At 46.7% G+C, this 18,099-nt stretch overlaps 1 protein-coding gene and 1 long non-coding RNA gene across 2 annotated transcripts in view; one reads left to right on the top strand and one right to left on the bottom strand.

The window, feature by feature from the left end:
- Nucleotides 1-581: 581 nt before the first annotated feature.
- LOC116985556 (death associated protein) overlaps nucleotides 582-18,099 on the top strand; it is a 101,474-nt gene continuing 83,956 nt past the window's right edge. Inside the window, exons 1-2 of the mRNA XM_033040358.1 lie at nucleotides 582-634; nucleotides 4,038-4,321. Of these exons, the coding sequence (XP_032896249.1) occupies nucleotides 582-634; nucleotides 4,038-4,321 (337 nt within the window). The remainder of the gene's footprint in view (nucleotides 635-4,037; nucleotides 4,322-18,099) is intronic.
- Nucleotides 14,353-17,021, bottom strand: LOC116970418. The gene is made up of 3 exons (XR_004411136.1): nucleotides 16,930-17,021; nucleotides 16,099-16,100; nucleotides 14,353-14,435 (listed from the first exon to the last, which is right to left on the bottom strand). It is a non-coding gene; the product is annotated as an uncharacterized LOC116970418 (long non-coding RNA).

Here is an 18,099-nt window from a genome sequence, read left to right as displayed (position 1 = left end):
GAGCGCCCGTCCCGCGTGAGGGACCAGTCCCCGCGTGAGGGACAAGTCCCCGCGTGAGGGACAAGTCCCCGCTTGAGCGCCCGTCCCGCGTGAGGGACCAGTCCCCGCGTGAGGGACAAGTCCCCGCGTGAGGGACAAGTCCCCACGTGAGCGCCCCGTCCCCGCGTGAGGGACAAGTCCCCGCGTGAGCGCCTCGCCCCGCGTGAGAGACAAGTCCCCGCGTGAGGGACAAGTCCCCGCGTGAGCGCCCATCCCCGCGTGAGGGACAAGTCCCCGCGTGAGCGCCTGTCCCCGCGTGAGCGCCCGTCCCCGCGTGAGCTCCCGTCCCCGCGTGAGGGACAAGTCCCCACGTAAGGGACAAGTCCCCGCGTGTGCGCCCCGTCCCCACGTGAGGGACACGTCCTCGCATGAGGGACAAGCCCCCGCGTGAGGGACAAGTCCCCGCGTGAGGGACCAGTCCCCCGCGTGAGCGCCCCGTCCCCGCGTGAGGGACAAGTCCCCGCGTGAGCGCCTCGCCCCGCGTGAGAGACAAGTCCCCGCGTGTAGGGACAAGTCCCCGCGTGAGCGCCCATCCCCGCGTGATGGACAAGTCCCCGCGTGAGCGCCTGTCCCCGCGTGAGCGCACCGTCCCCGCGTGAGCTCCCGTCCCCGCGTGAGGGACAAGTCCCACGTAAGGGACAAGTCCCCGCGTGTGCGCCCCGTCCCCACGTGAGGGACACGTCCTCGCATGAGGGACAAGCCCCCGCGTGAGGGACAAGTCCCCGCGTGAGGGACCAGTCCCCGCGTGAGCGCCCCGTCCCCGCGTGAGGGTCAAGTCCCCGCGTGAGCGCCTCGCCCCGCGTGAGAGACAAGTCCCCGCGTGAGGGACAAGTCCCCGCGTGAGGGATCCGTCCCCGCGTGAGGGACCAGTCCCCGCGTGAGGGACCAGTCCCCGCGTGAGGGACAAGTCCCCGCGTGAGGGACCAGTCCCCGCGTGAGGGACCCGTCCCCGCGTGAGCGCCCGTCCCCGCGTGAGGGTCAAGTCCCGCGTGAGGGACGAGTCCCCGCGTGAGGGACAAGTCCCCGCGTGAGGGACCCGTCCCCGCGTGAGGGACCAGCCCCCGCGTGAGGGACCAGTCCCCGCGTGAGGGACCAGTCCCCGCGTGAGAGACGTCCCCGCGTGAGGGACCAGCCCCCGCGTGAGGGACAAGTCCCCGCGTGAGGGACCAGTCCCCGCGTGAGGGACCCGTCCCCGCGTGAGGGCCAAGTCCCCGCGTGAGCGCCCGTCCCCGCGTGAGTGCCCGTCCCCGCGTGAGGGACAAGTCCCCGCGTGAGGGACAAGTCCCCGCGTGAGCGCCCGTCCCCGCGTGAGGGACAAGTCCCCGCATGAGCGCCCGTCCCCGCGTGAGGGACAAGTCCCCGCATGAGCGCCCGTCCCTGCATGAGGGACGTCCCCGCGTGAGAGACCCGTCCCCGCGTGAGGGACCCGTCCCCACGTGAGAGACCCGTCCCCGTGTGAGGGACAAGTCCCGCGTGAGAGACAAGTCCCCGCGTGAGAGACAAGTCCCCGCGTGAGCGCCCGTCCCCGCGTGAGGGACGTCCCCGCGTGAGAGACCCGTCCCCGCGTGAGGGACCCGTCCCCACGTGAGAGACCCGTCCCCGCGTGAGGGACAAGTCCCGCGTGAGAGACAAGTCCCCGCGTGAGAGACAAGTCCCCGCGTGAGGACAAGTCCCCGCGTGAGAGACCGTCCCCGCGTGAGAGACCCGTCCCCGCGTGAGAGACAGTCCCCGCGTGAGGGACAAGTCCCCGCGTGAGCGCCCGTCCCCGCGTGAGGGACAAGTCCCCGCGTGAGCGCCCGTCCCCGCGTGAGGGACAAGTCCCCGCGTGAGAGACAAGTCCCCGCGTGAGGGACCAGTCCCCGCGTGAGAGACAAGTCCCCGCGTGAGGGACCTGTCCCCGCATGAGGGACAAGTCCCCGCGTGAGCGCCCGTCCCCGCGTGAGGGACAAGTCCCCGCGTGAGGGACAAGTCCCCGCGTGAGGGACAAGTCCCCGCGTGAGGGACCAGTCCCCGCGTGAGGGACAAGTCCCGCGTGAGGGACCCGTCCCCGCGTGAGGGACCCGTCCCCGCGTGAGGGACCAGTCCCCGCGTGAGGGACCCGTCCCCGCGTGAGGGACAAGTCCCCGCGTGAGGGACAAGTCCCGCGTGAGGGACCCGTCCCCGCGTGAGGGACCCGTCCCCGCGTGAGGGACCAGTCCCCGCGTGAGGGACCCGTCCCCGCGTGAGGGACAAGTCCCCGCGTGAGGGACAAGTTCCCGCGTGAGGGACCCGTCCCCGCGTGAGGGACCCGTCCCCGCGTGAGGGACCAGTCCCCGCGTGGGGGACAAGTCCCGCGTGGGAGACCAGTCCCCGCGTGAGGGACCAGTCCCCGCGTGAGGGACCAGTCCCCGCGTGAGGGACCAGTCCCCGCGTGAGGGACAAGTCCCGCGTGGGAGACCAGTCCCCGCGTGAGGGACCAGTCCCCGCGTGAGGGACCAGTCCCCGCGTGAGTGACCCGTCCCCGCGTGAGGGACCCGTCCCGCGTGATGGACCGTCCCCGCGTGGGGACCAGTCCCCGCGTGAGGGACAAGTCCCCGCGTGGGGAACCAGTCCCCGCGTGAGGGACCAGTCCCCGCGTGAGCGCCCCGTCCCCGCGTGAGGGTCAAGTCCCCACGTGAGCGCCCATCCCCGCGTGAGGGACAAGTCCCCGCGTGAGCGCCTGTCCCCGCGTGAGCGCCCGTCCCCGCGTGAGCTCCCGTCCCCGCGTGAGGGACAAGTCCCCGCGTAAGGGACAAGTCCCCGCGTGTGCGCCCCGTCCCCACGTGAGGGACACGTCCTCGCATGAGGGACAAGCCCCCGCGTGAGGGACAAGTCCCCGCGTGAGGGACCAGTCCCCGCGTGAGCGCCCCGTCCCCGCGTGAGGGTCAAGTCCCCGCGTGAGCGCCTCGCCCCGCGTGAGAGACAAGTCCCCGCGTGAGGGACAAGTCCCCGCGTGAGGGATCCGTCCCCGCGTGAGGGACAAGTCCCCGCGTGAGGGACCAGTCCCCGCGTGAGCGCCCCGTCCCCGCGTGAGGGACAAGTCCCCGCGTGAGCGCCTCGCCCCGCGTGAGAGACAAGTCCCCGCGTGAGGGACAAGTCCCCGCGTGAGGGATCCGTCCCCGCGTGAGGGACCAGTCCCCGCGTGAGGGACAAGTCCCCGCGTGAGGGACCAGTCCCCGCGTGAGCGCTCGTCCCCGCGTGAGGGTCAAGTCCCGCGTGAGGGACGAGTCCCCGCGTGAGGGACAAGTCCCCGCGTGAGGGACCAATCCCCGCGTGAGGGACCCGTCCCCGCGTGAGGGACCCGTCCCCGCGTGAGGGACCAGCCCCCGCGTGAGGGACCAGTCCCCGCGTGAGGGACCAGTCCCCGCGTGAGGGACCAGTCCCCGCGTGAGGGACCAGTCCCCGCGTGAGGGACAAGTCCCCGCGTGAGGGACAAGTCCCCGCGTGAGGGACAAGTCCCCGCGTGAGAGAACCGTCCCCGCGTGAGGGACAAGTCCCCGCGTGAGAGACCCGTCCCCGCGTGAGGGACAAGTCCCCGCGTGAGGGACAAGTCCCCGCGTGAGGGACCCGTCCCCGCGTGAGGGACCAGTCCCCGCGTGAGGGACCAGTCCCCGCGTGAGGGACAAGTCCCCGCGTGAGCGCCCGTCCCCGCGTGAGGGACCAGTCCCCGCGTGAGAGACAAGTCCCCGCGTGAGGGACCAGTCCCCGCGTGAGGGACCAGTCCCCGCGTGAGGGACCCGTCCCCGCGTGAGGGACCCGTCCCCGCGTGAGGGACCAGTCCCCGCGTGAGGGACCAGTCCCCGCGTGAGGGACCAGTCCCCGCGTGAGGGACCAGTCCCCGCGTGAGGGACCAGTCCCCGCGTGAGGGACCCGTCCCCGCGTGAGGGACCAGTCCCCGCGTGAGGGACCAGTCCCCGCGTGAGGGACCAGTCCCCGCGTGAGAGACCAGTCCCCGCGTGAGGGACGAGTCCCCGCGTGAGGGACCAGTCCCCGCGTGAGCGTTCCGCCCCGCCCACCCTGGCCAACCGTCGCCGCCCCCACACGTCACCGCCAGGGGTGGAAAACGAAGGGAGACGCTGGGAGCGCGCGCTCCCTCTACTCCCCGCGCATGCGCCGCTCGGGGCGGCCGCCGTGTTTGTGGAGCCACGTCGCCACTTTGCAGCCGAGAGACATCAGAGCAGCAGCGGAGCAGCGAAGGGCTCGGCGAGGATGTCTTCCCCACCCACGGACAAGGTGGAAACCAAAGCGGGACACCTGCCTGCCGGTATGTACATGTAACATTGCAACAATGGCGACCCGCGGCACCAGCTAATTACTTTGTTTTTCCTCTCGTGTCGATCCAGTGGCTGCAAAGTTAGCTCGAAGTTGGAAATAAATCACTGACTTCTACAACTGTGTGTGGCATAAAGAGTCAAGAGTGTTATATTATCGTATGTCCCCGATAGAACAATGACATTCTTACTTGCAGCAGCACAACACAATATGTAAACAGAGTGCTATGTAAACAGTATAATAAACGAGAGGAAAAAAGTTCAGTGTTTGTGTGTATATATATATATATGTATGTATGTATATATATGTATATATATGTATGTATATATAATGCCCAAGTGACACAGTCGTGCTGCCCAGTTAATAGGATCCAGCTCTTCCAACACTTTTTCAACTTGTTGATGCAGCAGGGTTTCCTTTGCATTTGATGACTGAATTTTTATTTTTAAACCCAGAAGGAATTTGCATGTTGATACCTGCTATTCACTGAGTAGATATATTTAATTTGGAGGGATTGGGCAAAATATCAGGCGGATAAAGTAATCAAATATTATCTTCTTGGTGTAAATTAGCTGTGGGATTATTACTTAAATTTCAATGTTGTGTATTCCCGCTTGCTATTTAATGGTTCCAGTTTTAAATTGCAAAAATCAGTAGAATAAGATTCGTTTAATGCACTGAGTTAAATGATAGTGATGGAAGGTCTGACAGCTATTGTAAAGAGAAATAAAAACGTTGCAGATCTGTATATTTCAGCTGAGACAGCATCGAGTGTTTCATAGGTGATGATTTGGCAATGAATATGGTGTTTGCTGGAACTTCAAATTTATTTAAAAACTGGAAATTATGAACTTGACCGTAAGGCCTCTTGACTATTCCACCTTTTTTGACCACTTAAAATTATAAATTTATTTATTCTTTGGCTGTACCCCAGTCCCCTTTCCATACTGATATGTTGCTGTCAATTCCTTGAGCTTTTTCCTTGTGCAATAACCTTTAATATAGCACCATATTGTTCTTCGGCCTTCAAAAGATATTCAATATTACCAAGTTTCCCTTTATCCACCACATCCTTAAATCTATCTATCTATCTTCTATTATAATATAAAACTATGGTCTTGGATGTGGATGTATTTATTTGTGTATGTGTGTGTTTTCATATGTGATTCACATCTCGAAAAGCCGACGTGCTAACGGTGAAATGTTTACATATTCCGGTAGAGATTTACCTCATGATCTCAGAAATTGCCTCATCAGCAAATTTGATTCATTATTTCCCAGTTTTTTACTAAAATTGTTCACCAATCTGAGATATTTTTAAAATCTAGCATGCTGAAGCGAGCTGGATGACGTCACAATGCCTCTGCTCCTCGCGGCAAGCTGCGCCGAATTTTCAACGCGCATCCCCACTGTTTTCCACGAGCTGCGAGTTACACGGCCCAGCCTCTCCCTCCCCCCCAGGGCTCTGGATTGAAGCCGCTAAACACGTGCTCAAGTCGTGCAGCCACTCTGCTGGACTCCTTGAAGTTCTACAATATGGCGGCGGTGGTCATTATCGCAGCGCGGGCGCGGACAATCGCAGTGGAAAAGTGGCCATGGCGGCCGTCACAGGGAACAACCTCCTCTCCGTCTCCCCTGCCCGATGGTCTGTCACGCTGGTGGGTGGGCTTCCCCCCGTGGAAGCCACGATCGGCCAGCTTTTGACTGTCCTCAGATCGCTCCGGGCCTCGCTCTGGTCCATGCCGGCTACAGCCTAGCTTGGGCTCGGCGCCTGGTGGGGAGGCTTCTGTTCTATTACCTAGGTAGTTGCTGCCTCTACCCCCTCTACCTCCTCCACGGGGCAGAGAAATACAATAGACAATAGGTGCAGGAGTAGGCCATTCGGCCCTTCGAGCCAGCACCGCCATTCAATGTGATCATGGTTGATCATTCCCAATCAGTACCCCGTTCCTGCCTTCTCCCCATATCCCCCGACTCCGCTATCTTTAAGAGCTCTATCTAACTCTCTCTTGAAAGTATCCAGAGAAGCGGCCTCCACCGCCCACTGAGGCAGAGAATTCCACAGACTCACAACTCTCTGTGCGAAAAAGTGTTTCTTCAGCTCAGTTCTAAATTGCTTACCCCTTATTCTTAAACTGTGACCCCTGGTTCTGGACTCCCCCAACATCGGGAACATGTTTCCTGCCTCCAGCTTGTCCAAACCCTTAACGTTTCGATAATAGACAATAGGTGCAGGAGTAGGCCATTTGGCCCTTCGAGCCAGCACCGCCATTCAATGTGATCAGAGAGAGAGGGGGAGGGGAGGGGAGGGGGGGGGTGTAGGGGTGGGAGGAAGATGGGGGAGGGGGGGTGTAGGGGTGGGAGGAAGATGGGGGAGGGGGGGAGGCCCCCCCCCTCTCTCCCCTCTTCCCTCTCTGCCCCCCCTTCCTCTCTGCCCCCCCTTCCTCTCTGCCCCCCCTTCCTCTCTGCTCCCCCCCTTCCTCTCTGCTCCCCCCTTCCTCTCTGCCCCCCCCTTCCTCTCTGCCCCACCCCCCTTCCTCTCTGCCCCCCCCTTCCTCTCTGCCCCCCCCCTTCCTCTCTGCCCCCCCTTCCTCTCTGCCCCCCTTCCTCTCTGCCCTCCCTCCCTCTCTGCTCCCCCCTCCCTCTCTAGGGAGTGGTGAATATTGGGACCTATGGGTGAGTGGTGGAGTATTGCGTTCGAGAACCAGCCCTCCCCTGTGATGCTGCACACCATCCCCCCCCCCTCACTCCTCAATCTGGGGTAAAAGGAGTGAATGGGATGGGGTAAAATATATTTTTTTATTATATTAATATAATATCAAGGGGGGGGGGGTTAGTGTGTGTGTGTGGGGGATGGTTAGTGTGTGAGACGCCGAAGGCCGACCCCCCCCCCCTCCCCAAACCTCGCATTGAGCAGATGGGACCCAACGGGTCCCCCTTGGTCTAGTAACTCATAGAATTGTTAAACCTGGATCTACAACCATGTGGACTCTTGTATTTTCTACCTAACTTTTATAGGGATTGGAACATGGGTAATGGTTTAGAAATCATTACTTTCTGGCACTCGCGATTTTTACCCGATGAATGATTTAGTTGTGTAAATATACAATTCCAGACAGTCATTGTGACCCAATAGTCAAATCATGTTCTGCTTTTCTAAGTGCTGATGTCATTATTTCCTTCATAATGGATTCCAACAATTTCCACACCATTGATGTAATATAAATAGACCCATAGTTCCATACTTTCTCCCATTCCGCTTTCTCAAATAGCAGTATTGCATTTGTCATTTTCCAACCTCCTGGGAGCTATCCAAATTCTGGAAAATTTGGAAGATCGCACCAATTCATTTATATTGGAAAGACTATCTGTGATGAAAGAAATGACTTCAGTTTGATTGTTTTTATCAGAATTGCTGTGTATTTTCCAGCATTTTCTTTTCTTATTTTGAACCATCTGTGCATTGTCTGCCTTTAAAACCAGAATGAGTGTTTCTGAAATCAAGATCCCTCCTTGGCCTCACATCCTCCCTATCTCTGTTTCTTTGCATTCCCCCAACTCTGACCACTGGCACTATCCTGATGTTGTAGCTACTCCGCTATTAGTGGCAAGGTTTTAGAATTGTCAGAAGGAGAAGTAAAAATATAGTTTCTCAATAGAACTTGATGTAAAAGATATTAAACTTGTTAAAGGTGATTTAATCGGTCCTATCAAAAGTCATGATTTGTCACTTTGAGTGTTGACAATCACAAAAATGACACAGACACACGCTTGCAATGAAATTACTCTGTAAAACTAATTTGGGAAATGTTGCCAGAAGAACTGATGAGAGGGAAAAAAAACAGGGAACATGATTTGCTGCAGCTTCAGGAGTGCATTGTCATTCTTTACATTGAGAACAATTTTAAAATGTGGCATCTTCATGCATACACAATTGAGCGTGCATGGTCTAAATTCAGAAACAAGGAACTGCAGATGCTGGTTTGCAAAAAAGGACTGCTGAAATAACTCAACAGGTCAGAACTGGCTGAGTTACTCCAGCACTTTTGATCCCTTTTTGGTCCAAATTCAATTTAGTTCTAATCCTCTGGTGAGATGCTAGATATTCACCTGTTGACTGTAAGTGATCTGGGATGTAGCTCGTGTTTTCTACCCAGCGTTTGAAAAGATTTGTAATTATTTTGTTATTCATTACTTTCTGGTATTCACGAATTTGACCTGATGAATGATTTAGTTATGTAAATATACAAGTCCAGACAGAGTCGTTGTGACCTACTAACCTTGTTGTTCCCAATAATTGTTGAAGGTCACACATGAGTTACTTTAGTGTAAGATCGTAGTGAAATTTTACTTTCTTGATATTACTCTTGCACTCTTTAAGTTCCTCCAGCACTTTGTGTTTTGTTCAAGGTTCTAGAATCTTGTTTCCCCATTAAGATTACTAAATCAAATTAAAATGCATGCACACATGGTTGTGGATGCATTTTATGGAGCTGGGATGTAATGTTAAAATTGTACAAGGCATTGGTGAGACCAAATCTGGAGTATGGTGTACAATTTTGGTCGCCCAATTATAGGAAGGATGTCAACAAAATAGAGAGAGTACAGAGGAGATTTACTGGAATGTTGCCTGGGTTTCAACAACTAAGTTACAGAGAAAGGTTGAATAAGTTAGGTCTTTATTCTCTGGAGCGCAGAAGGTTAAGGGGGGACTTGATAGAGGTCTTTAAAATGATGAGAGTGATAGACAGAGTTGATGTGGACAAGCTTTTCCCTTTGAGAATAGGGAAGATTCAAACAAGAGGACATGACTTCAGAATTAAGGGACAGAAGTTTAGGGTAACATGAGGGGGAACTTCTTTACTCAGAGAGTGGTAGCGGTGTGGAATGAGCTTCCAGTGGAAGTGGTGGAGGCAGGTTCGTTGGTATCATTTAAAAATAAATTGGATAGGCATATGGATGAGAAGGGAATGGAGGGTTATGATATGAGTGCAGGCAGGTGGGACTAAGGGAAAATAATTGTTCGGCACGGACTTGTAGGGCCGAGATGGCCTGTTTCCGTGCTGTAATTGTTATATGGTTATATGGCTGTGGATTTAAGAAAATAATTAATTAGATTAAAGTATTTAAATTAACTGTTATTCAAATAAAACAAATTAGCAATTTGGTGGCTTCCTTTTCTTTAGGTGATCTGAGGAAGTTTCTGCTTAAGAAGTGTTTGCTGGTGCAGCAGACAGGTACTAAGATTGGTACTTAGTTGCGAGGAAGGCCAGACATTAGGCTATGCTCACGAGTCCCAATCTTCTGCCTAGCTAAGTATGTAAATGCCACCAATTCTATGCAATTCTGCAACCTTACCTGGGCCAAGAGAGTCATGAGTGTTCAATTGTCATATGTGCTGGGACCAGAACAATGACTTCTAACTTGCTGCAGCTTTATTGGCACATTGAACACGCAACGTGACAAATGAAAATACAATAAATTATCGATTATTCATAGACAAAAGATGCTATATTAAAAATCTGAAGTGGTTTTCTACAGCTGTTGATTTAGGTTTTCTCAAGTTAACTTTTCCCCTGCACTGGACGGAATTATTACATTTGAAAGCACAACGTTTTTGTCATGTTTAGTTGGAATAAGTTTACAAAAATATTTTCAGCTAGTAGAAAATGGAAAATAATTATTGATGAAGTGGAATTCTTTGCCACAGAAGGCTATGGAGGCCAAATCAATGGATATTTTTAAGGCGGAGATTTATATATTCTTCATTAGTACGGGTGTCAGGGGTTATGGGGAGAAGACAGGAGAATGAGGTTGAGAGGGAAAGATTGATCAGCCATGATTGAATAATGGAATAGGCTTGATGGGCCGAATTGCCTAATTCTGCTCCTATAACATAAACTGATGAAAAGGAGTCACTTGCAACTGACAGGACAACTATTTTGAGCAAAAAGCATGTGCTGGATGAACTCAGCGGATCAGGCAGCATCTGTGGGAAAAAATGGAAAATGAAATTTTGTGTCGAGGCCCTTCAGACTGATTGGAATGGGAGTCGGGGAGGGGGGGGGAGGGGTGGCTGGTGATTTCGCCTCCCACCAATGCAGATGGGCCTGCTGTGCATCTGCAGTTTATTTGTCTTTCATCTCAACATCTATCTTTTGATGGTGGACATCTAATCTTGTAAAACACAGACCAGGTGAAATATTACCAAAGGTAGATGGGAATGTAGAGTTGAGTTTACAGTTAGATTAGATTACCCATGATCTTATTAAATAGCAGACATGAGATGACAGATGCTAGAACATAGAGCAAAACGAAAACAAAATCCGCTGGAGGAACTCTGGGTAAGGCAGCGTCTGTGAAGGGAAATGCACAGTTGAAGTTTCAGGACAAAACCCTTCAATCTGGAGTTGCAGAAACATTCAATGACAGAACAGGCCAAAGAGCTGTGTGCCCTGCTCCTAATTCGCATGTTCATATTAATGGGGTTTAACTTTAGAAGCTAACAAAGATTTGAGATTCAGAATTTGACTTAAAAAATAGTGTAGTAGCCATTTAGCTTAACTCAGTATGTTATAATTATAACCAATTACTGTTACATTTTTATCTGCCTGTAATTACGTGGGTGGGATTTATATGTAGTCTGGGGCGTGGTTTGCGGCTGGGATTCTGGCGCAGACTCCCAAGGAGTTTAGTTTTAGTTGATTTGTTTATTTGTTCCGAACAAGTAAGACATAAATAGGAATAAATAACAACAACAAAATCGAAATAGTCAAACAATTGGACATTCCAGGCAATATTTGCAAAGCAATGAAAAGCATAAAGCAAAATTTAAATGTCCAACACTTTTTCTTTACAAGCTCGAAAAGGAGTGATAAGAAGAATAACTTATTTAACCTCACCCCTTCTCCCTAAACCCTTATTCCATATTAATTAATTAATTAATTAATCATAATAATACCCCAGACAATTTTTAGAGATGCATACAGACATATATATACATACAACTGATATACACATACAAGTAATATGTATGAAGTAACCAAAAAACATAAATAAATAATAAATAAAATAATAAATAAACATTAATCCCTGTTTGTCAACCATCCCCTTCATCCCTGTACCTAGTGAAAAAAAGTTTTTTGTATGTCATTTTGAACTGGTTCATGTTTGGACATTGCTTTAACTCCACATTCAAACTGTTCCACAATCCTACTCCACAGACCGAAATACAAAAAGTTTTTCTGGTCGTGCGGACTCTTTGTACCTTAAAATTAAATATTCTTCTTAAATTATAACCCCCCACTCGCTCATTGAATAATTTTTGTATACTTCCAGGTAAGTTTTTATTTTTGGCCCTAAACATTATCTGTGCTGCTTTAAATGCAACCAAATCTTCTAATTTTAATAATTTTGACTGTAAGAATAATGGATTAGTGTGACCCAGATACCTGACATTGTGAATAATACGTATTGCTCTTTTTTTGCAGAATAGTTAATGAATGTAGTAGTGAACTTTTATAGTTATTGCCCCAGACTTCTGCACAGTAATTTAAATAGGGTAAGATTAATGAACAGTAGAGAATGCGGAGTGATTTGTGATCCAGAACCTGCTTAACTTTGTGTAATACAGAAATGCTTTTTGACAGTTTGGATTGTACATGTTTAATGTGTGATTTCCAGCTGATTCTATCATCCATTATAACCCCAAGAAATTTATTTTCATGAACTCGTTCAATTTCAACCCCATTTATCTTTATATTTGCTTGTGTATTTGTTCTGCAATTACCAAATAACATTATTTTGGTTTTGCTCAAGTTTAATGATATTTTGTTCCTGTCAAACCATGTTTTCAGTTTGCCCATTTCTTTTGTTATCTTGTCCAGTAGTTGTTTTAAATTCTCCCCAGAACAAAAAATATTTGTGTCGTCTGCAAACAAGACCAGCCTCAAGGCATTGGACACATTACAAATGTCGTTTATATACATGATGAATAGTTTTGGACCCAACACTGACCCCTGGGGGACACCACAAGCAATGTCCAAACATGTAGAACTGTAGCTGCCCAGCTTCACAAACTGTTGCCTGTTACTTAAATAGCTTTTTATCCAATCCAGTACTAGACCTCTGATGCCATACCTATCTAATTTTTTAAATAAAATATCATGATTGATCGTATCAAATGCTTTCTTTATATCAATAAATATCCCAGCTGCATATAGTTTATTGTCAATGGCGTTTGTGATATCTTCAATTGATTCTATTATTGCAAGTGATGTTGATCTGTTTGATCTGAATCCATATTTACTTACAGTGATTAGTTTATGCTTTTCTACAAATATGTCTAGTCTATTGTTGAACATTTTTTCTAGTATTTTGGAGAATTGAGGGAGTAAAGAAACAGGTCTGTAGTTTGTAAAATGATGCTTGTTCCCAGTTTTGTATATTGGTATGACTTTTGCTATTTTCATTTTGATTGGAAAAGTACCGGTTTGGAAAGATAAATTACAGATGAATGTTAGAGGTTTGGAAATCCCCTCAATGACCATCTTAACTAACGACATGTCAATGTCGTTGAAATCAGTAGACATTTTGTTTTTATATGTTTTAACAATGTCCAACAGTTCTTTTTCATCTACTGCCATAAGAAACATAGAGCAGGGATTTCTCTCCAATAAATTCTCAGGAGTTTCTCCAGATGTCCCTGGATCAGGGATTTGTTTAGCCAGGTCTGGTCCAACATTTACAAAAAAATTATTAAAGCTATTAGCTACATCCTCCATATTATAATTTTCATTGTCCTTATCAATAAAATACTTCGGGTAGTTTGTTCTCCCCGGGCCATTTCTGATAATACTATTAAGTATACTCCATATTCTTTTTATGTTGTTTTTGTTATCATCTAATATTTTCTTATAATAATCTTTCTTGCTTGTTCTTATAATATAAGTTAACTTATTTTTGTAATTTTTATATTTATTTTCTGTATCTTTAGTTCTCTGTCATGAAATCTCTGTATAGTGCATTTTTTTTTTTGCAGGCATTTTGTAATCCCTTTAATCCATGGACACTTAGTATTTATTGGTTTTCTGTTATATTCTTTGGACAGTTTTTATCATATAGTGACTTAAACATAGTAATAAATGATTCATAAGCACTGTCAATGTCTCTTTTTTGGTATATTATGTCCCAGTTTTGTGCCAATGTCCTTTTTTAGTGCATTGATAGCTTCCTCCGATCTCACTCGTCTATATTCTGTTAGTTTGTAAGGTTTGTTGTTCCTGTGGATGTAATCATAAACTATGAAAACTGGCAAGTGGTCACTTATATCGTTGATTAATAATCCACTTACTGTTTTGTTTTCAATGTCATTGTTGAATATATTGTGTGTAGCACAATGGGAAGTAATTCTACTGGGTCTGGTGATTTTGGGAAATAGACTCATACTGTACATTGTGTTGACAAAGTCTTCTGTAAGGTTGTGTTGGTTAGGATTTAGTAGGTCGATATTGAAATCTCCACATAAAAAAACTGATTTGCTACTTGTTATTGAAAACATACTCTCCATCCAGCCCCTGAAGATTTCAATACTTGACCCGGCCTATATATGCAGCTAATGATGACATTTTTATTTCTACCGTTGAATATTTCTATAGTTATGCATTCCTGCAGATTGTCAACCACAGTTGTCATATTATCTAATACCCTATAGTTCAAAGTTGTATCCACATATAGTGCTACCCCTCCTCCACCCTTATTAGTTCAATGAAGATTGTGGGAGAGACATAGTTTTCGACCATGCACGAGCATGATTGAAATGTACATACAAGAATAAGCTTTTATGATTTATCTTACTGTTTGTACTACTATAATAAAGAAACTATTAATCAAGAGACTGTTTTTGGAAGATTCATCTTTCAACAGCATTGGATGTCTCGTGGAGGGCTCGTGGGTGCGTATAGATTACCTTCTGATCCACGGTCATAATTATAGTGGCTATTGAGGCCTAAACCCCTGAGGCGTTGTAAATACTGTCACTACAAATAGTGAACTTTAAATTTAAAAAAACATCCAGATTCTGGAAAAGCAGGGGGGAAAACCTGTAACTGGGCAATTCCATAATTTCGGACGTACATTTCAGACACTTAAATGAGTTGCCAATGGAAAAATAATTACAAACAAAGAATTTTTATTTGACAAATATGTGACATCTACTGAGTAGAAAACAATTATAGATATAAATATAATACAAACACCATAATCAACTTGTACTAATTAAAAAACACCATGTGGTCGGACGTACATAGAAAAGTGCGTTTTTCTGACATTAGAAATTCAACTGAAAATCTCTGAAGTATACTGGCTTTTTCTCAAAAATCACTCATAACCTTTTCAGTTAGATGTCAAATGATGAGAAATGGCAAGAATAATGTGTCATTTCTACTTTCAAGTAATGAATAATTAAGGTTTTTCTTTGTGTCGGACGTACAGTACTGTCGTGTCGGATGTACATGTAGAATAGAATAGAATAGAATAGCCTTTTATTGTCTGTGTGTGTATGTGTGTATATTGCAGACATTTTGTTGGTAATTAAGCCCTTATTACATCACTTACTAGACTTTGTCTTACATGACAAATGACACCATGGGTAACATTACTTATTGATAATATTAAGGACATTTATAAAGCACTTAATACAATACCTTGTTTTTCTAAGCTCTGTGAACAACAACCAAATATCACAAAACTCAACAAAACGATATCAAACTTAAACAAAAGAAACCTCATCAAACACAAAACAAAGAAAATAACTATTAACCATATACTTGATAACACTTCAACATTAAAATGGGTTTAATGTATTTAATAAATAGATTTTCATGTACAGTCTGTATTGGGGTCATGTTATTAGATCTGGAACATCTTTTCCCTTCAGAATTATTAAATTAAAAATAAAGCTGCTCATAAATTTGAGATCTGGTGTATCATTCTGTATATTGGAGTACATTTTGAATACTGTTAATGCAACTGTAAAAGTAACATTTAATCCAACAACTTTAGCATAGACTTACTGAATTGTCATGCCTTCAAACAATGGCAGAACATTCTCGCAAATTGATTATTTCGTTGCTCTCACACATTGTACAAGTGAATATTGTTTTTATTTTAATGACTCAGAAGTAGAACCAAAAACATCAAGGAACATGTGAAAATATTATAACCAAGGTATTTTTATACATTTTTTAGCTATCCTGTACGTGCATGTTCACACAAAGGGGCGGAGGACCTTAGGGAAAAGGGCTTAGAAAGTAAAAATGTACTGTCCCCTGCTGTCAGTGACCACTGGTGGAGATTTTTTTTGATAACATCTTTCCTGAAATAGAAAATGTGATTGTGTTGTGGCCATCTCCAGTGCCCACCTGCTTGATGCATAACATTGACCTCGAGATCAGTGCTATTGGGACCAAATTCAATGACTTCACCAGGGAAAGTTTCCCCTTGATAGGCAACCAACACCCAGTCCCCAATTTGTATTTGTAATTCATCATTTTCATCATCAGATGATTCATCCAAGCTGCCAAGGGACTCATTGAGATCCTCAACCTCCTCTCTGATGCGAACATGCTGGTTCTCACTACTGTTGGACAGGTCACTGATAAACAAGTGATGTTGTCCAAATGGTACCACACTATGAATTTTGTGCGTGTATGGTACAGGTATTGTGGTTTGCCAGGATGCCTCCAAATTCTCTCTCTTCTCTGCAATTACATCTTTGGAAATATACATGATCTCAATGGTAGGGTTTCTGTGAACTGCAACTTCGTAGAAAGTAATTGGTGTTGATGCCGTTCCTTTCCCACTACGGTTTCACACTATTGAAATTATGATCTTAGTAAACTTGTGTTGGAAACAAAGTTTTATTAATAATAGTGCTACACACTTATAATGATGCAGAGATATTGTGCTGTAATTACACGACCTTAAGGCATATAAATATGGCAGAAACGTATTCATTATAAATGCTATGTCGGACGTACATGAATATATGATGTCGGACTTACAACAAAAGTGTATGTCCGACCACACACTTTTTCCTTAATTAGGGATTTTTAAATAAATCTAATGTACAGTCTTTGCAGAGGATCTAAAACTTTCTTTGCATTGAGATCCTGCAGTTAATTGGGTTCTTTGTCTTTTTGTAAAATTAAAAAATCAAGTTTTTTTTCTGCCGGATGTACATGACCAAAGTACATATCATTTTATAAGTAAATCATAACTTTAAAAAGTTTCACATTTTCTAATGTATGATCATGGATACATTGGTTATACTGTTTATATCATAGCGAGTGACATAATTCACTTCATTTTCTTTTAGAAAAAACAAGAAATTAATTAGTACATACAAGTGGCAATATATTGGCTGTCGTTGAATGCTTCCATCGGAGCAGTCTGGTGACCTTGAACGTGGTCCAGTGTATCTGTAACTTACATATTTTGATAGTTCATATCTTTACCTTTAAAATGATATAACATTTGAACCAATTTGATTATTTTGAAAATTTGGCCTACTGGTTGACATATTTATGGAACTGCCCAAACGCTAAAATATTCTGCAGGCCAGAATGCATCTGTGAATGGTGAAACTGAGTCAATGTTTCATGTTGGAGGCCCTTCATCGGGATTGAAACAGACAAAACAAATTTGTGATGCCGCAGGGACATTGGGGGGTGGGGTGTTTCTGACAAGTTATAGTATCAGTGATTAAGGAGATGCTTAAGACAGACACAAAAAGCTGGACTAACTCAACGGGACAGGCAGCATCTCTGGAGAGAGAGGAATGGGTAACATTTCGGGTCAAGACTCTTCTTCAGACAAGCTTATCTGCGGACAAGGTTATCTACTCAGTGAAAACATCGACACGAGCCTGGACAAAAGAATGTAGAAGTTGCAATGTGAAGAGCTGGAGATAAGACCAAATGCTCTGTCTGGACACATCCTCCACTCCCAGAGAGAGAGGAAATGACAGAGAGGAGAAAGAAGCTGAGGTCATATAACAGATGGAAGGCTGAAAAGGGTTGAGTAACCAGGCTACATGAAGTTTAGTAATCAACATTCAGTCCAAAAGAATGAATAATGAATGAATACGTTTATTGGCCAAGTATTCACATACAAGGAATTTGCCTAGGTGCTCCACCCACAAGTGAGAACATGACATACAGTGACAGTTAAGAATGATACATAAAACATTAATCATTAATAATAAAACATTATTGATTAAACATGTGAATTAAATAAAATACCAAAACAAAAGGAGGCTACAGATTTTTGGTTATTGAGTAGAGCTACTACTTGTGGGGAAAAAAAGCTGTTTTTACGTCTGGCTGTGGCAGCTTTGACAATCCGGAGTTGCCTTCCAGAGGGAAGTGATTCAAAGAGTTTGTGGCCAGGGTGAGAGGGGTCAGAGGTGATCTTACCCGCTCGCTTCCTGGCCCTTGCCGTGTACAGTTCGTCAATGAAGGGAAGGTTGCAGCCAATAACCTTCTCAGCTGATCGGACGATTCGCTGCAGTCTCCGGGTGTCGTGCTTGGTGGCTGAGCCAAACCAGACCATGATGGAGAAGGTGAGGACAGACTACGATGGCCGTGTAGAATTGGTCATCTATATGGTGACAAAAGCTATATTCTTGTCACCATAGACCCAATGAAAGCTTGAGGAACAGCGCCACTTTTTCTGTTTGTAACCGTCTAGATTCAATGTTGAATTCTATAA

Source organism: Amblyraja radiata, chromosome 2 (genome assembly GCF_010909765.2).
Source record: "Amblyraja radiata isolate CabotCenter1 chromosome 2, sAmbRad1.1.pri, whole genome shotgun sequence".
In the NCBI taxonomy this organism is placed as follows: domain Eukaryota; kingdom Metazoa; phylum Chordata; class Chondrichthyes; order Rajiformes; family Rajidae; genus Amblyraja; species Amblyraja radiata.
The sequence above is the reverse complement of the archived record's forward strand: the minus strand, read 5'-3'. Positions and strand labels throughout refer to the sequence as shown.